General features: G+C 48.1%; 2 protein-coding genes across 6 annotated transcripts in view; one reads left to right on the top strand and one right to left on the bottom strand.

Annotated features, from left to right (window-relative positions):
• Positions 1-5,587, bottom strand: part of AZIN2 (antizyme inhibitor 2) — a 22,561-nt gene extending 16,974 nt beyond the window's left edge. The window contains exons 1-2 of one of the 3 annotated variants that reach the window (XM_043532178.1): positions 5,329-5,587; positions 3,657-3,746 (exon numbers count right to left, since the gene is read on the bottom strand). The gene's annotated coding sequence lies outside the window, so the exon portion shown is untranslated. Of the gene's footprint in view, positions 1-1,414; positions 1,946-3,656; positions 3,747-5,328 lie in introns of those variants that run through there. The other 2 variants (XM_043532179.1, XM_037881990.2) reach the window with 2 other exon arrangements.
• AK2 (adenylate kinase 2) lies at positions 4,837-16,288 on the top strand. 3 transcript variants are annotated; one of them, XR_005222829.2, is made up of 7 exons: positions 4,837-4,994; positions 6,017-6,142; positions 8,700-8,810; positions 8,945-9,039; positions 9,744-9,816; positions 13,305-13,955; positions 15,466-16,288. XR_005222829.2 is itself a non-coding variant. In XM_043532181.1 (7 exons), the coding sequence occupies exons 1-7, from the start codon at positions 4,893-4,895 to the stop codon at positions 15,479-15,481; spliced, it is 714 nt and encodes a 237-aa protein (XP_043388116.1). In that variant the 5' UTR covers positions 4,837-4,892; the 3' UTR covers positions 15,482-16,288. The 3 variants fall into 3 exon arrangements, 2 of the variants coding, with proteins under 2 accessions (XP_043388116.1, XP_037737827.1); XM_043532181.1 differs by having other exon boundaries at positions 13,305-13,500; positions 15,471-16,288; XM_037881899.2 differs by having other exon boundaries at positions 13,305-13,500.

The following is a 16,288-nucleotide window of genomic DNA, read 5'->3' as shown; positions in this document are numbered from 1 at the left end:
ATCGCTGATAATCTTATTAGCATGTGGGTTGATTCTTTTATTGTTTTAAATACGTTTACTCTGTAATGCTTTCACCTGAAGAATAAAGGTGCTTGCTCATAAAGAGCCGTGCGGTAACCTGTTGGCATTTACAGCTGTCTATAGACTTCCAAGAGAAAGCTAAGCACAGACAGTCTGGCTTGCTGCGAATATCACAGCGTAGGCACAGAAGCGTGGAGGCTGGACAGGAGGGAAGGAAACATGGGTCTCTATTCAAGAGAGATGTCAGATGAGGAGCTGGGAGCCTAAAAGGGCTGCCCTTGGTGGACCACGAAGGAGGAATACAGGTGCAGTTACCCTGAACTGACAGGCTCATTCGTGTTTATGCAGCACTAAATGTTAAGGGCCTGAGCATTGTTATTTCTAGTTCTGGAGGAACCCGTTCATCAGTATGTTTCAGATGAAAGCTAATTGAATTAGCCCCGTTTATGTGGGGAATTAATCAGCAGCTGTCTGCTCCGTCATATGCTGGGTTGCTGTGGATAAGAGGATGAGCCCACCGCAAAAAGGTGTCATTTGCCTTCAAGCCCAGATGGGGCTAGATGTCACTCTTGTCTCAGTGTCAGAAAACTGGCCAGAACAGCCTACCTGGGCCATGGAAAAGGCTCAGGCCCCCATTAGAAGAAAAATGCTTAGAAAGAGGCATTATCACACACACCCACACCTGGCAGGCTACTCAGTTCCCATGCAATCCTGAATAACACAGAGCTATATTCTAGGCAGGATTGCTCTATAGCTATATTGCCATGTGGCAACAGGCCATATGAACCCAGGTGCGAGAGCTCTCTTTCCTTCCCTGTTCTGAGTCAGTTTCTGCTAAGCCAGCTGGTCACTGTTCATTTCCTTGGCTGCTTTCTTATCTGCCAGGTGCTTTCCAGCCCAGGGTGTCACAGAAAGCCAGGAGCTCCAATACCAGAACAGTAGCTCTTGACTTCAGGGCAGATGGGTATTTGCTCCTCTGGAGCATGCTAGGGTCTGCCTGCTGATCAGGGGATACCTAGTGTCTGCAATACACAGGCATTCCTAAGAATTAAACTAGGGTTCACTCATGGGTGGCAAACCCCAGAGAAGAAGGTTGATTTCACATTTGAGGCACAAGCCTGGGAACCAGGGCTCTGCCACTGACTGCCCACATGACCTTGGACAGGACAATTCCCCTCTCCTGATGTTAGAATCCCGGCCTGTATGATTTGTATCGTGCTAGCGCCTAGGAACCACGCTCATGGATCAGGGCCCCATTGTGCTAGATGCTGTACAAACCCCAAAACAGACAGCTCCTGCCACAAAGAGTTTACAATCAAAAAAGCATTATACAAGAGAGAGCAGGTGGAGACAGACAGACAGGTGAGCACAAGGACTAATTAGAGTTACCTACCTCCCTCCCCGTAGCAGGTGCGGAGTTACTATGATTTGAAAAACACTTGGTCCTCAGATGCCAGGAGGAGAGCAGAGAGTTCTTTGCTGATAATAGCCTGCAAAGATTGGGCTATGAGCCTAGGGAGAACAGGGCCTTGCAGGGAGACACTGGCCTCTGCACTTCCAGGCCTGAATTTCCTAATTGCGTCCTCTCTCCTCCAGGGCTCACTGCTGCCTCTGCAGGCATCCTCTCTTGACAGCTCATGCTGATCCAAAGGTTCAAGATGGCTACAAACAGCCCTCTCTGGTTGCAGCCAAATCTGGATTCAGATTCAGCCACTGCCATCCTGACAGCGAGAGGAGGGAGGATTCCTCTGCAGTCTGCAAAACCCAGCTCTCATCAGGGGTGACCAGCCCTTGCACCCCAATGCTGGTTCCCATGGCTATTGATGACTCCACAGTGGCAGGTCAAGTGAGGTGCAGTCAGGGATGGGACCAATCCCTCAGTAGCTTGAAGTCTTCATCCAGGCAATTCTGATGACAGTCAAACCAGCAAACCAAATCCTTCTACAGACAAGACTTTAAACTGAGACTTCCAGTCACACTCCCTCTAGCCTGCTCTTTAAATGATCGCTGTCAGTTAAGGGTGACTTTGCACAGTCAAGGAGTGAGTCCACCAAAAAGAGGATTTCACTTCCCTTCCCCAAGCTGGGCCTAGATCCTAGCCCCAGCAGGAGCACATTCCTCTCACGGGGCCCCATCTTGCTCCCTTTGGAGATGATAGCAAAAGTCCTGTGGAGTCCAATGGGAACAGGAGCCCTGTGCTGTGGGAGTTGCATACACAAAGTCTACACAGCTGGGTGAGCCCTCCTACCCTGCAAATCCCTGCAATGAGGCCATGCAGCTGTGGTCTGTACCGTCTACTCAGAGATAGCCTGTTAACCCTCCCACTTTTGCCTCCATTTCTTGAGCCAGACAGCAGCTTGGGCAGCTAAGAGTCATGCTTAATAATCAGTAACTCCCATTCCCATGCCCGTAAATGGGAAACACGGGCAGCTGAGTGAATGTATTGAATCAGCAGGTTGCAAGATGGCAACAGTGTTTCCTTTTGTCACAACTTCTCTACACAGATCCAGTTAAGGCTATGGCTTCCCCAAAGGATGCTACAGATTTGGATGAATATTATCCCCCAGTTACTGAGAGGGGAGCCAGAGAGGGCTGAGTAATGTAGCAGGGTACACACGGGGAGTGCCATCCTTCCAACTGCTACACACCCTCAAGCACAGGGCTTTGGCTAACAGGAGATGGGAAGGAATGCTGGAAGCACATGGTTTCCTGGGGTTATTGTTATAGAAGGCAAAAGAGAGGGATCACAAGAAGAAATCAACAGATTCAGAGATAAAGTGAGAGCAGGGAAAAGGGCAGAGGAAGAAAACCAGTCAGTGAAGTCTTCCAGAAAAGATACAGGTGATGGAGGCATCATGATCCAGTAGACCAGGCACAGGCCTGAGACTTAGGACTCCTGGGTTCTAGTCTCCGCTCTGCTGCTGATTTAGGCAAGTTCTTGTGCCTTGGTTTCCCCACCTTTGAAATCGGAGGGGAAAATGTTGTGCAAATACAGTATTTATAAGGCCACAGGTGTGCCTGTCACTTCACATAGAGAGCACACACATGGTCCTTGCCCTCAATAATTTACCCTCAAGGGCCCTGATCCTGAAAGCTCAACATACACACAGTGGTCCCTTGCGGCCGTGTGGAGCCCCATTGATTTCAGTGAAGCTTCGTGTAGGCACAGAGGTCTGCCCATATAGGATTGGGGCCTAAGTGAAGAGCTTACACCCCTCTCACTGCAAGGAGGGCATATGAAGGATCTGAATTACCCATAGAAATAAAAACTGTATTTGTTTTGCCCCACACATAAAACTATGTCTCTAAAGGAGGAATGAGTTAACACTAGTAAAAGGTGTGAGGCAAACAGGTTCAGGGAATGAGTATTGGGGAAGTAATGAGGTGTTGTTTAGGGTTGCAATCACAAGGACAAGTGTAGGGCACTCCTGATCACTTGTTCATAGTTACATTAACCCTTAGCAATAGGGTGACAGGGCAGAAGGGAATGGCTTGGGAGCTACTAACTGGAAAAGTGGCTGCTTGTTTCACACATGAGAGATCTATCCCAGTCCGGGTTAGTTCAGGAGCAGCAGCAAGGAGTGGAATCTCCGAGCTGGCAGGAGAGTCCAACAGGGGCTGGAAACAGACCTTACCTCCTTCTGTCCTGGAGATGCTGCTACTGAGTGAGGCTCCACACTGACATCCAACGGCCACAGGCTTTTCTCAGTCTGCCTTGTGCCTTGCTGTAAGGATAATTCCAAGGGTCAGCCTGTCCTCTGAATGGGAGCAGCTCCCCTGTGCGAGTTTCCTGGGGAATTCCCTTTGGCACACTCTCTGCAAAGGGTGGCCAAGGAGTTCCAATGCCAGCCTGTGCCATTTATATTTCTAATGCAGCCCTCCAGACAGAAAGATAAGGCGGGTGAGCGACCTACTGGTCACACAGACACTATCCAACAGGCTTCTCATTGTCCCTCAGCACACTGAATTGGTTTTCACACTGCCCGGTTACTCCTCAATCACATACCAGCGTTCCTGACAAAGGCCCAGTGTATCTTTTTCTGACAAGATATAGCGCAATAGTTGTGTGTGTGTCTGTGAAACTGCCCAACTCTGTGCCTGACACCCTGTACTGCTAAGAGCTGAGGAGGAAACAGTGACCGGCACCTGTGCTTCTGCAACAGGTCACTGTGAGTTCTTTCCTGGCTACCTCCAGGAAGCACCGAGCGAGCATGGCGTGTCTGGTACAGCAGTGACAACCGCGAAATCCTCACTAGCCAAGGTGGGCTTCTTAGAATCATAGAACATCAGGGTTGGAAGGGACCTCAGGAGGTCATCTAGGGCAACCCCCTGCTCAAAGCAGGACCAGTCCCCAGCTAAACCATCCCAGCCAAGGCTTTGTTACACGTGGGCTCTCTGCTGTGCAACACGAGCCTTCCAGGATGAAGAACGATTCCGGGGACGTGGTTGCTGCAGAGAGAGGGGCTGGGCAGGGCGCAGTGGGATGCCGTGTAACCAGCACTGAGCGCCCGCAGTGGCCTGCTCCTCTCCCAGACGAGGGAATAGAACCCAGGAGTCCTGGCGCGCCCCATGGCTGAGACGCCCCCCTCCCCTCCGGCAGGGGGCGCTGCGCCCGCCCGGGTTTTCCGATACGACCTTCCCGCGCCCTTATACCCCCGCCTGCAGCCTTTGTGGCGGATAAGCCCCGCCCCTCGCCCCGATGCGCCCAATCATCCCCCCCACCTCGCCCTTGTGCAGCAGCGATTGGCTACCCCGTGTGTCAGTCAGTCAGACGTGGGGGCGGGGCGATCCTCCGCGGCCCAATGGGAGTGCTGGGTGGGCGGGCTCGCGGAGGGCAGGCGGCGTGGGGCCGGGCGGAGGGGGCCGCGGCGATGGCACCGAACGCGCAGAGCCGGGAAGGCGAAGGCCGGAGCCTCCGCAGGGGCCTCCGGGCCGTGCTGCTGGGGCCGCCCGGGGCGGGCAAGGGCACCCAGGTGAGCGGCCGGGCGCTGCGCGGGGCCTGGTGATCCCCGGTAGGGCCCCGCGTCGGGGGCGGCCAAGGTCACAAGTGGAGTCTGGCAGCGAACCCAGGAGTCCCGGCCCCCGCCGGGGGGCTAGACCCCGGGAGTCCCCGGGGGGGAGGGACTAGACCCCGGGAGTCCCCGGCCCCCGCCCGTGGGGGGGACTAGACCCCGGGAGTCCCCGGCCCCCGCCCGTGGGGGGGACTAGGCCCCGGGAGCCCGCTCTCCCCACATGTTAATCTCTGATGGTAACTGATGTGTAGCACTGGGCTGGCCTTTGTCTGCAAAGTACGTTACAAATACTTACAAGCTTTGCTTACCCTCGCGCGCCCCTGGACGTTAAGACGCATCTTCTGCACCTTGTTTAGGAGGAGGCTGGGGTGCAGAGCTGGAGCAATTACTTGAACGGGGCAGAACTGAAAATAGAACCCGGGAGTTCTTGGCTCCAAAATCCTACTCTCGGAACATGCTTCCCCGCACCCATCGGCCCCCTGACATGACCGCTCCACACAGCCAGCCAGCTCCACTTCTCCCGGTGCCTTCCCTGCTCCACCCCTCCATTTTCTTTATCCCCCGGCCTCTTCCAATAGACTCCATGTTGTTCTAAGAATACTTAGCACTCTCCCTAGCTCTTTGGTTGCCCGAGACATTATCTCACCCGTGTGAAGGAATAAAATTTCTCGGCCTTCTTGCATCAGCTGATTTCTAGTTAATCTTCCCCTTTTGGCTACTGCAAATTCCTTGGTCCTTCATGCTGTTTGGCCCCAGACCATGTTAAAATAATGTTGTCTGCTTCTCATTGCAAAACCATCTTCTTTGTACCAACGTTACCAAACCCTGTTTGGGTTTTAACCCTTAACTTTTTAATATCGCTTCCATCACTGTGAGGTGAAATTACTTCCTGCGATTAAAAACTTCACCTGTGGAGAATCAATGGGATCTGTTCATGGAAGTTACACCAGATTCACTTTTTATTCTGTTTTCTCCCATCATAGGCTCCTAAGCTTGCTGAAACATACTGCGTTTGCCACCTGGCAACAGGTGACATGCTGAGGGCCATGGTGGCTTCAGGATCGGAGCTGGGTAAAAGGTTGAAGGAGACTATGGATGCTGGGAAGCTGGTGAGTATAGTGAGATGGATATTGCTAATGAAAGTGCCAATCATCTGGGTATATTGAGAGGACTGAAAAAAGCATTTAAAAAAAAATACAAGCCTGCGGTGATCAAACGGCTGTCCTTCATGTAGAAATGCTGAAACCAATGACAAATCCAGACCAGAAAACTAAGAACAAGTTCCAGGGGAAATGTGTGATTTCCCCACACCTTCCCTGTAAGGCCATAGGAAAGACGTCCTGTAAAGATGCTTCTCCCTATCCTGCATAGATCCTTAAAATTCCTGTTTTCTTAGCTTTTAGCTTTCCCTTTTGGTTTATCTAGTTTCACAGAACATAGAGTAAATCCTGATTAATCAGCTTCTGGCTAATAAATGCTCCGTTATCCCAAACCGTGGTTATGTCTCTGGGGTTGCAGGAACAGGTGTTATCACTACTGCACTCCCAAGCCTCCTGATCACATGGTGCCCCTAAGCCCTGCAGAGTGAAGATTCCAGTTATCTGAAGGTTTCATATATATCTCCGGAGTCCTTCAGATAATTGCGGTTCACCTGTAATTTGTAAGGTGAAAATAAAGCCTTAAGACCATTTACCCTCACAGTTACAGAGGGCATTCAACTCTTCCGTGTGAAAATGGCTTGGTTTGGAGTCCCAGATGATGGCTATACTTGTTACCTGTGGCACGTTTCATCCATAGATTTCAATGCATTTTGTCAAGGTGGGTAAAGCTCTTAATGGGGAAACTGAGGCAGGGAGTGAAGTAACTAGCTCAAAATAATAGTTTGAGCTCAGGTCTGCTTACTCCCAGGCTGGTGCTCAATCCCTTGCATCATTTTGTCTCCCTTTTTGCATAACTATATTCCCAGGTTCAGACCTCAAGTCTCCCCCTTTTCTTTCCTCTTCTTTCCCCGTGTGTTACACTGAATTATGCTATTTGCCAATAGCAGGCTTTAATACTCTTAAGAAAACTCCTCCAGAAGGCTTTGTGGTAGCACAGGGAGACTGCTTATCGTCATCCCTTCACGTGGAGTTTGCATTGCATCAATGAGCCTGCCATATCACAACTGGTTATGGAAGATAGGAGCACTATCTAGAAAGACTGGCTGTTATCTTTAATGTGTGTGTTGCTGGGAACACTACACTGCATTGGCAATATATTGTATTAGCATATTCTGGCTTTAAGATAACTTAGTTTAGTGGAAGTACAGCAATTCCCAAAGCTCATTCTTGGACTGTTTACTTTTTTTAAAATAATGTAGCTTTCCTGTAAAAGAAGGGTTGCATCAGCCACAGAATCATGGAAATAACCTTAAATTCCAGCCAAACCACCCAGCTTTTATTGTATCATCCATTTTATGGCTCTTGCCTCTAATGGTACATCTACACAGCAGAGAAAACCCTGCAGCTGGCCCGCGCCAGCTGTCTTGGGATCAGGCTTTGGGGCTGTTTCATTGCTGTGTAGACTTTGGGCTCGCCAAGCTCTGGGACCTTCCCACCTTGCAGGATCCTAGAGCCCTGCTCTAGCCTGAGCTCAGAAGTCTATTCAGCAATGAAACAGCCTTGCAGCCCAAGCCCTGCAAGCCTGAGTCAGCTGGAACGGGCCAGCCATGGGTTTCTAGTTGATGTGTATACATACCCTAGCCCATCTGAGGACCAGATTCTGCTAGGCTACAGTAGCATAAATCAGGAGTAACTTCACTGAAGTCAGTGCGGAGTTACTTTAGGTTTAAACCAATAACATTTGGACACTAGTCTGAATTGGTGTCTTCCACAGTCAGCTTCATCCCAATCTTATGTTCAGATTGGAATATAAGGAAGCCAAGCAAGGCCCAGATGCTGCAAGCACCTATACGTGTTCTTAACTTGAAGCACGTCAGTTAAAGTCAACGGGGCTATTCATGTGCCTAAAGTTAAACTTGTATGTAACTTTGCAGGAATGGGGCCTGTCTGTCTCTACAGGGGAAACGGTGAAATTGTGCATTTCTCAGCACCTTTTTAATAATCAAAATTAAAAAAAAAAAATCCTTAATCTGTGTTATAGTGGTTGACTCCTGCCAGTAGGGTCTGTGGAATCTATCCCACGATCAGCGAATGCACAAGTTAAGAATCTCATAATGCTGTTCACTGGCCCACATTGTGGCGTGTATTATTTGTGCTCATTGAGCCTGTTAAAGGTATGTCTTGTTATCTACATGTTACATACACACACATAGCAAAAGAGAACCTTTTGCTTCCTGACTAGGATGTGTTTCAACTTGCAGATTTTGCATTGTATTAACAATACTTGGCATTCAATTATATTACGCATACCCATGGTTAACACTGCTATTTTGCCTCGGTTTTGTTGCACATAGGAGCAGGTACAGACTAGGTACTCATGAGCCCTAGGCTCCGATGGGTATATTCCGTGGCTAGCAGGTGTGAAGACAATGTTTGGTGAAGTCAACTGAATTTTAGGGATGTAAATGAGGGCACCCTATGGTCCATCGTGCTTAAGATAGGACAGTGAGGGACTAATCTGGTCTATTTACTGTTTTTAATGAGGTGTCTATGACTTTCTTCTAAGGTGAGTGATGAGATGGTGGTGGAACTCATTGAGAAAAACCTGCAGACTCCTCCCTGCAAAAATGGCTTCCTGCTGGATGGTTTCCCTCGCACAGTGAAGCAGGCGGAGATGGTATGTGACTTCAAATCCTCTAGCTCAGTAGCTCTTGTTACCCCCAGCCATGTCTCTAGAGGAGACTTGATTATGTCGGAACTCACACTGCTACAGAGAATCTGTGTACTTAAGGGGAATGTTTTCTATTACAGCTGGATGAGCTCATGGAGAAGAGAAGTGAGAAGCTAGATTCTGTGATTGAATTCAGCATTGCTGACTCCTTACTCATCCGGAGGATCACTGGACGGTAATAATTCTCCTTCCTCCACACATAGGCCAGGTCCATTTTTCTTATTGTTTTCCCTATGCTTTGGGAGAAAGTAATGAATTTTGGTTCCTGGGACAGTTTTAGCACTGGGTGGAGCCAGCTTTGTCAAAGCACCTCAATCCTGGCCTGCTTCAGCCTTTGCTATTTCAGTCTTTGCTCCACACACATAACACGGTTCTGCTGTCACACCTCAGTGCTGACCTGGAGCATGCCTTGCTATTCCCATCCTGGGCCTTCCTTGAACAGAGTCTATCCGTCTGTGCCACGGATAGTGGTTGGTGATATGACTAAGCATCAAGGAGAAATGTGAAATGCTAATGCCTTATGCTGTGTCTTCTCTGGTGTTATCACTGCTTCATTGTATTACCCTGCAAGATGAAGTGCAACCAAACATCGTTGTCCTGGATCAGACTTGACCGTTTAGGTCCAGAAGAAGTTCTCCATTACATCACCTAGCCCTTTAAAATCTGGATTTCCAGAAGATTCCTCCTCCACTCCCCCCCAGTACAGCTTCTTTTCTTCAGCTCCCTGAAGAGCTGCTTGATTGAATTGACTCGAGCAAATTTATTGATAGAGCGACAAACATCTGTGTTGCTGTGGATGTTTCCCATGCTGACTGGTGTTTGTTTGTCCTCCTGTCATGAGTGCAGAGGTATTTTGCTGACCCTTGTTTTCGGTTTTAGGCTGATCCACCCAGCAAGTGGCCGCTCTTACCATGAGGAGTTCAACCCCCCTAAAGAGCACATGAAGGACGATGTATGTGAGCTACTGATACATTTCGCCTGAGATCTTATTTAAATGACCTTCAGTTCAATGGCAGGTTTCAGAGTAACAGCCGTGTTAGTCTGTATTCGCAAAAAGAAAAGGAGTACTTGTGGCACCTTAGAGACTAACCAATTTATTTGAGCATAAGCTTTCGTGAGCTACAGCTCGCTTCATCGGATGCATACTGTGGAAAGTGTAGAAGATCTTTTATACACACAAAGCATGAAAAAATACCTCCCCCCACCCCACTCTCCTGCTGGCAATAGCTTATTTAAAGTGATCACTCTCCTTACAATGTGTATGATAATCAAGTTGGGCCATTTCCAGCACAAATCCAGGTTTTCTCACGGCTGTTACTCTGAAACCTGTCATTATGCAAGGCACTGCATTTAGCCGTATGGAGTGGAAATCTATCAACTGCATGAAAAAACTTGTACAGATACAGACAGACAGACATCTTCCTTTCCAAATGCAAACAGATGGACATCGTACCAAAAGGACTGAAGGTAAAAAATCCATTACAATCTACATACCACACAGACTATGCCACACGCTTGTGCCACACGCTCTCAAAGAAACTGCGGAATCACCTGATCAACATCCTCTACAGCAAACAGGGAAAGATTAAGAATGAGCTCTCAAAAATGGATACTTTCATAAAAAACCAACCTTCCACACAAACTTCCTCGAGGCTGGACTTTACTAAAACTAGACAAGCCATTTACAACACACACTTTGCTTCTCTACAAAAGAAAAAGGACGCTAAAGTTTCTAAACTACTACATGCCACAAAGGGCCACAGCAATGGTTCCCTCAACCCACCCAGCAATATTGTTAACCTATCCAACTATACTCGCAGCCCAGCAGAAGCAGCTGTCCTATCTCGAGGCCTCTCCTTCTGCCCCTCCACTCCCACGAACATGATACAGTTCTATGGTGACCTAGAATCCTATTTTCGATGTCTCCGACTCAAGGAATATTTCCAACATACCTCTGAACAACATACTAATCCACAGAGACCTCCCTACCAACACTACAAAAAGAAGGATTCTAGGTGGACTCCTCCTGAAGGTCGAAACAGCAGACTGGACTTCTACATAGAGTGCTTCCGCCGACGTGCACGGGCTGAAATTGTGGAAAAGCAGCATCACTTGCCCCATAACCTCAGCCGTGCGGAACACAATGCCATCCACAGCCTCAGAAACAACTCTGACATCATAATCAAAAAGGCTGACAAAGGAGGTGCTGTTGTCCTCACGAATAGGTCGGAAAATGAACAAGAGGCTGCTCGGCAGCTCTCCAACACCACTTTCTACAAGCCATTACCCTCTGATCCCACTGAGAGTTACCAAAAGAAACTACAGCATTTGCTCAAGAAACTCCCTGAAAAAGCACAAGATCAAATCTGCACAGACACACCCCTGGAACCTCGACCTGGGATATTCTGTCTACTACCCAAGATCCATAAACCTGGAAATCGTGGGCGCCCCATCATCTCAGGCATTGGCACCCTGACAGCAGGATTGTCTGGCTATGTAGACTACCTCCTCAGGCCCTGCGCTACCAGCGCTCCCAGCTACCTTCGAGACACTACTGACTTCCTGAGGAAACTACAATCCATTGGTGATCTTCCTGATAACACCATCCTGGCCACTATGGATGTAGAAGCCCTCTACACCAACATTCAACACAAAGATGGACTACAAGCCGTCAAGAACACTATCCCCGATAATGTCACGGCTAACCTGGTGGCTGAACTTTGTGACTTTGTCCTTACCCATAACTATTTTACATTTGGGGACAATGTATACCTTCAGATCAGCGGCACTCCTATGGGTACCCGCATGGCCCCACAGTATGCCAACATTTTTATGGCTGACTTAGAACAACGCTTTCTCAGCTCTCGTCCCCTAACGCCCCTACTCGCGCTATATTGATGACATCTTCATCATCTGGACCCATGGAAAAGAAGCCCTTGAGGAATTCCACCATGATTTCAACAATTTCCATCCCACCATCAACCTCAGCCTGGTCCAGTCCACACAAGAGATCCACTTCCTGGACACTACAGTGCTAATAAACGATGGTCACATAAACACCACCCTATACCGGAAACCTACTGACCGCTATTCCTACCTACATGCCTCCAGCTTTCACCCTGACCACACCACACGATCCATCGTCTACAGCCAAGCTCTGCGATACAACCGCATTTGCTCCAACCCCTCAGACAGAGACAAACACCTACAAGATCTCTATCAAGCATTCTTACAACTAGAATACCCACCTGGTAAAGTGAAGAAACAGATTGATAGAGCCAGAAGTGTTCCCAGAAGTCACCTACTACAGGACAGGCCTAACAAAGAAAATAACAGAACGCCACTAGCCGTCACCTTTATCCCCCAACTAAAACCCCTCCAACGCATTATTAAGGATCTACAACCTATCCCGAAGGATGACCCAACACTCTCACAAATCTTGGGAGACAGGCCAGTCCTTGCCTACAGACAGCCCCCCAACCTGAAGCAAATACTCACCAGCAACCACATACCACACAACAGAACCACTAACCCAGGAACCTATCCTTGCAACAAAGCCCGTTGCCAACTGTGCCCACATATCTATTCAGGGGACACCATCACAGGGCCTAATATGATGGCATATATCACATTGGTGGATGTGCAGGTGAACGAGCCTCTGATAGTGTGGCTGATGTTATTAGGCCCTGTGATGGTGTCCCCTGACATTAGGCCATCATGTGCCAGCAATGCCCCTCTGCCATGTACATTGGTCAAACTGGACAGTCTCTACGTAAAAGAATAAATGGACACAAATCAGATGTCAAGAATTATAACATTCGTAAACCAGTCGGAGAACACTTCAATCTCTCTGGTCACGCGATTACAGACATGAAAGTTGCGATATTACAAGAGAAAAACTTCAAATCCAGACTCCAGCGAGAAACTGTTGAATTGGAATTCATTTGCAAATTGGATACAATTAACTTAGGTTACCTTGCATAATGACTTAGTCACTCCCAGTTTCTATTCAAGCCTATTTCCCCTTGTTTTTTCCTACCCCAACCCCAGACGTTCTTGTTAAACCCTGGATTTGTGCTGGAAATGGCGCACCTTGATTATCATACACATGAGAGTGATCGCTTTAGATAAGCTATTACCAGCAGGAGAGTGGGGTGGGGGGGGAGAGAACCTTTTGTAGTGGTAAACACCCATTTTTTCATGGGTTTCAGAGTAGCTCACGAAAGCTTATGCTCAAATAAATTGGTTAGTCTCTAAGGTGCCACAAGTACTCCTTTTCTTTCTTCAATTCAATGTCAGACCAATAACCAAGCTTTTATTGCCCTGTCTTCACATATTGTCACCTCCATTTGACTAGAGATGAGTTTGATGGAGGGGAGGGCTCTGCTGGGCTGTAACAAGCTGCAATTTGGCCTGTTCACTGTCTTCTTCTTTTCTCAGGCCACTGGGGAGCCCTTGATCCGCCGTTCTGACGATACCGAAGTGGCTTTGAAAACTCGTCTGAAGTCCTACCACACGCAGACCACCCCACTGGTAGACTACTACACCAAACGAGGGATCCATACGGCCATAGATGCCTCCCAGTCCCCCGATGTGGTGTTTGCCAGCATCTTGGCAGCCTTCTCAAAAGCCACATGTAAAGACCTGGTTATGTTTGTTTAGGGCTCAGCTAGTGCAGCGCACTCCCTTTTCCTGTGGGGTCAGGGAGAGGAACGGCCAATTAGAGAGCGGAAGGAGGGGGGATGACAGGCTGAGACGGGGCTGGACAAAGTGTCCATTAAACAAGTAGTTGCTGGTCTATTTTTCTGGCCTATGCGAACATGCTGGTATGTTTCTATATACCTGTGTGAGAGAGAGAATATAGCCTGTAGGGGGCGCAGTGAGCTAATGTACCAGCCATTTGCTGCTAACAACATGTTTACATCCAGTCGGGTCAAAAGTGAAAGTTTGGTTTCTTATAAAGAGTCCTAGTTAATGGGAAAACAGCTGATTTTTCACTGGTCAGTCTGTTTGGCTGGGACCCAGTTTGGGACTAGCAGGAGTACTGGAGGTCATGGCTGATTTCGGGGGTGGGAAGCTTGCAATACACAGGTCAGTGCTGTCTTCCATGCTTCACCGTACGGCTGCGGGAAAATAAAACGCTCTGTCTGCTTGCAGGAAGTGAGCCTCGTCTGTGTGGGAGGAGGAATGAATGCAAAATGTGTGAGTGGAGAATGTGCTGCTTAGCACCATTTTAGAACACAAGCCTTTACCCTGTGGTACATGTCCGATTATTTTATACTGTGTGAGCAATACTGTAACCAGCCTGGTTTTCTTGGAGGGGAATCTGGATCCCAGTGGGTTTGACTCTAAAGGGGGAAGGTGAGCGTAGGCCGTAGGAGACCCCCCTTTGGAAAGGGAGTGGGAAGGGAAGCAAATTCTGTGGATTCCGCTGTCTCCTCATCCCCTGATCACGGGAGATGATGTAGCAAGCCCTTAGTGTAGTTTTCTCAAGGTTTCCAAACAAGTCATTCTTCAAGGAGCATGTGATAAAAGCTTTGAGTGTCCTTGAGCCCTTCTGACCTTCCTTATGATATCATGGAAATGCACTTGAGGTTCTCAAGCAAGCCTAAGTGCTCGTGCTGAAACCTGGGCTGCCCGATGTTGATTTTAACGTGACAGAGGTCATGCTGCCCTCACAGTAAAAACAAGGCTGGTATGAAAGGAACGCACTCTGTTCTGTGTGGAAATCTCAACAGTGTGTGGAAGCTTCTGGCATAAATGCTTATTGGCCCAGATGAAGCTGAGTGTCCTTTAACCTTCAGTGTATTTTGCTGACTTGGTGTAATAGGCTGTGTAATCTCATTGTGTATAGGAGATGTGGAGTCTGTATGCTGAGCTGCCTGAGGGACGGCCCATTCAGTTTGGGGGTCAGCCAGGAGGGATTCTTCTCTCCTTTAGTTCATGATTTACTGTTAATCACACTCTGCTCCTCAACTTCCCTTCCAGTGAAGTACAGCCGTTCCCTCCCCCTTTCAAAAATCTGTAAATAGCCCCAGAAACTGAAAGCGGTCTTGTCACTGCTACTCTCTCTGAAATCACGTGACTGCATGGAAAGGGGCGTGGAGGGAAAACAGAAGTTTAGAACCTGTTGCTCTGTTTGGGTCTTCCCCAACTTCCACTGTCTTGCAGTGGTATTTCCTCTTGCTTCACCACAACAGAGACTCTGCGGTGGTTCTGCTAGTGGGGTGCTGGGTACAGATGCTCTGGTGGCAGCTCCTATCGGCTTTCAGTTAGTTCAGGAATGTGAGAAGACTGGGCATAGGCGGCCATGGAATTGAGTGTGTGTTGGAGCCACTACTGCCTAATTGTTTGCCTAGAATGACAAAAAACTGTCCCTTGAGTGTACTTGAATCTCTTGAGAAGGGGAGCCCATGTAGCAATAATCTAATGGAAGATTCCCACTAAATTGCCTGGATTTGGGAAACAGCGCATCCCACCCCCATGTGTGAGCTGCATCTGTCCTACATGTCAGCCTCATTCTGCTGTTAACCATGATTGTTTGGTTTTTATTCCTTAAATCTGTTTTGTTTTTTGTTTTTTTGTTTCCCATTTATTCCAGCTCAGTGACTCCATAGGCCAGACAAGACACCACCAAAGGCTGCATGCTCCATCACCTCACTCCATCCCTTCCCCTTGGGAGAAAGGGAGGGCTGGGAGGGATGGTGGTGGGGATCACGGCTGAACAGAGGAAAGGTGGGGAAGAAGGAGAAGGCAGAGTGGTTTGTTTCTCATCAGAATCATGTTCAAGAGGAGATTGATCTTCTTTAATTTAAAAAAAAAAAAAAAGAGAGACAAGTGTTTGGGGAGGAAGAACACATTGTATTGTATGAAAATGGATTTCTGTGCCAAAGATCAGACCGCTGAGCCTTTGCCCTGCGATGAGCGTTGGACTTGGTGCAATTTCAAGCTTCCAAATGGGACTCCTGGTACTGCCATTGCTTGGTAGCTCTGCATGGTTTCTTTTTTCTCTAAGGTCGTTGTAGAATTTGTTTTTCTGCTTCCTAAACTTAATTCCCCTATTGTAGGACCAAAATGAATATGTGAAATGACTCCTTAGCTCTGTAATGGAGAAAATAGCTGACTAAATTGTACTTCCCTCGTTTCCTGGATATTTTGGCCTTCCTAAAACAAGGCAAAGGTGGTCTAAGGAGCTTTCTGCTCCTGTGTGATGCCATCAGGGACCTGAACTCGAGCCCAAGCCTTCCATCTTTCTGATCTTGGAAAAGCTGAACTTCCTAAAATAATGATGAAATACATAGGATTTTACCCCTCTCCCACTTGACACTGGAAGCGACAGTGAATTGGATTTTTTTGCCTCTTTTTACAAACCAAAATGCTGCCTTGTTCAATCTCTGAATCAATAAAACATACTTTAAATTTTG

Source organism: Chelonia mydas, chromosome 19 (assembly GCF_015237465.2).
Source record: "Chelonia mydas isolate rCheMyd1 chromosome 19, rCheMyd1.pri.v2, whole genome shotgun sequence".
NCBI classification, from domain to species: domain Eukaryota; kingdom Metazoa; phylum Chordata; order Testudines; family Cheloniidae; genus Chelonia; species Chelonia mydas.
This window is presented reverse-complemented; position numbering and strand designations above follow the sequence as displayed.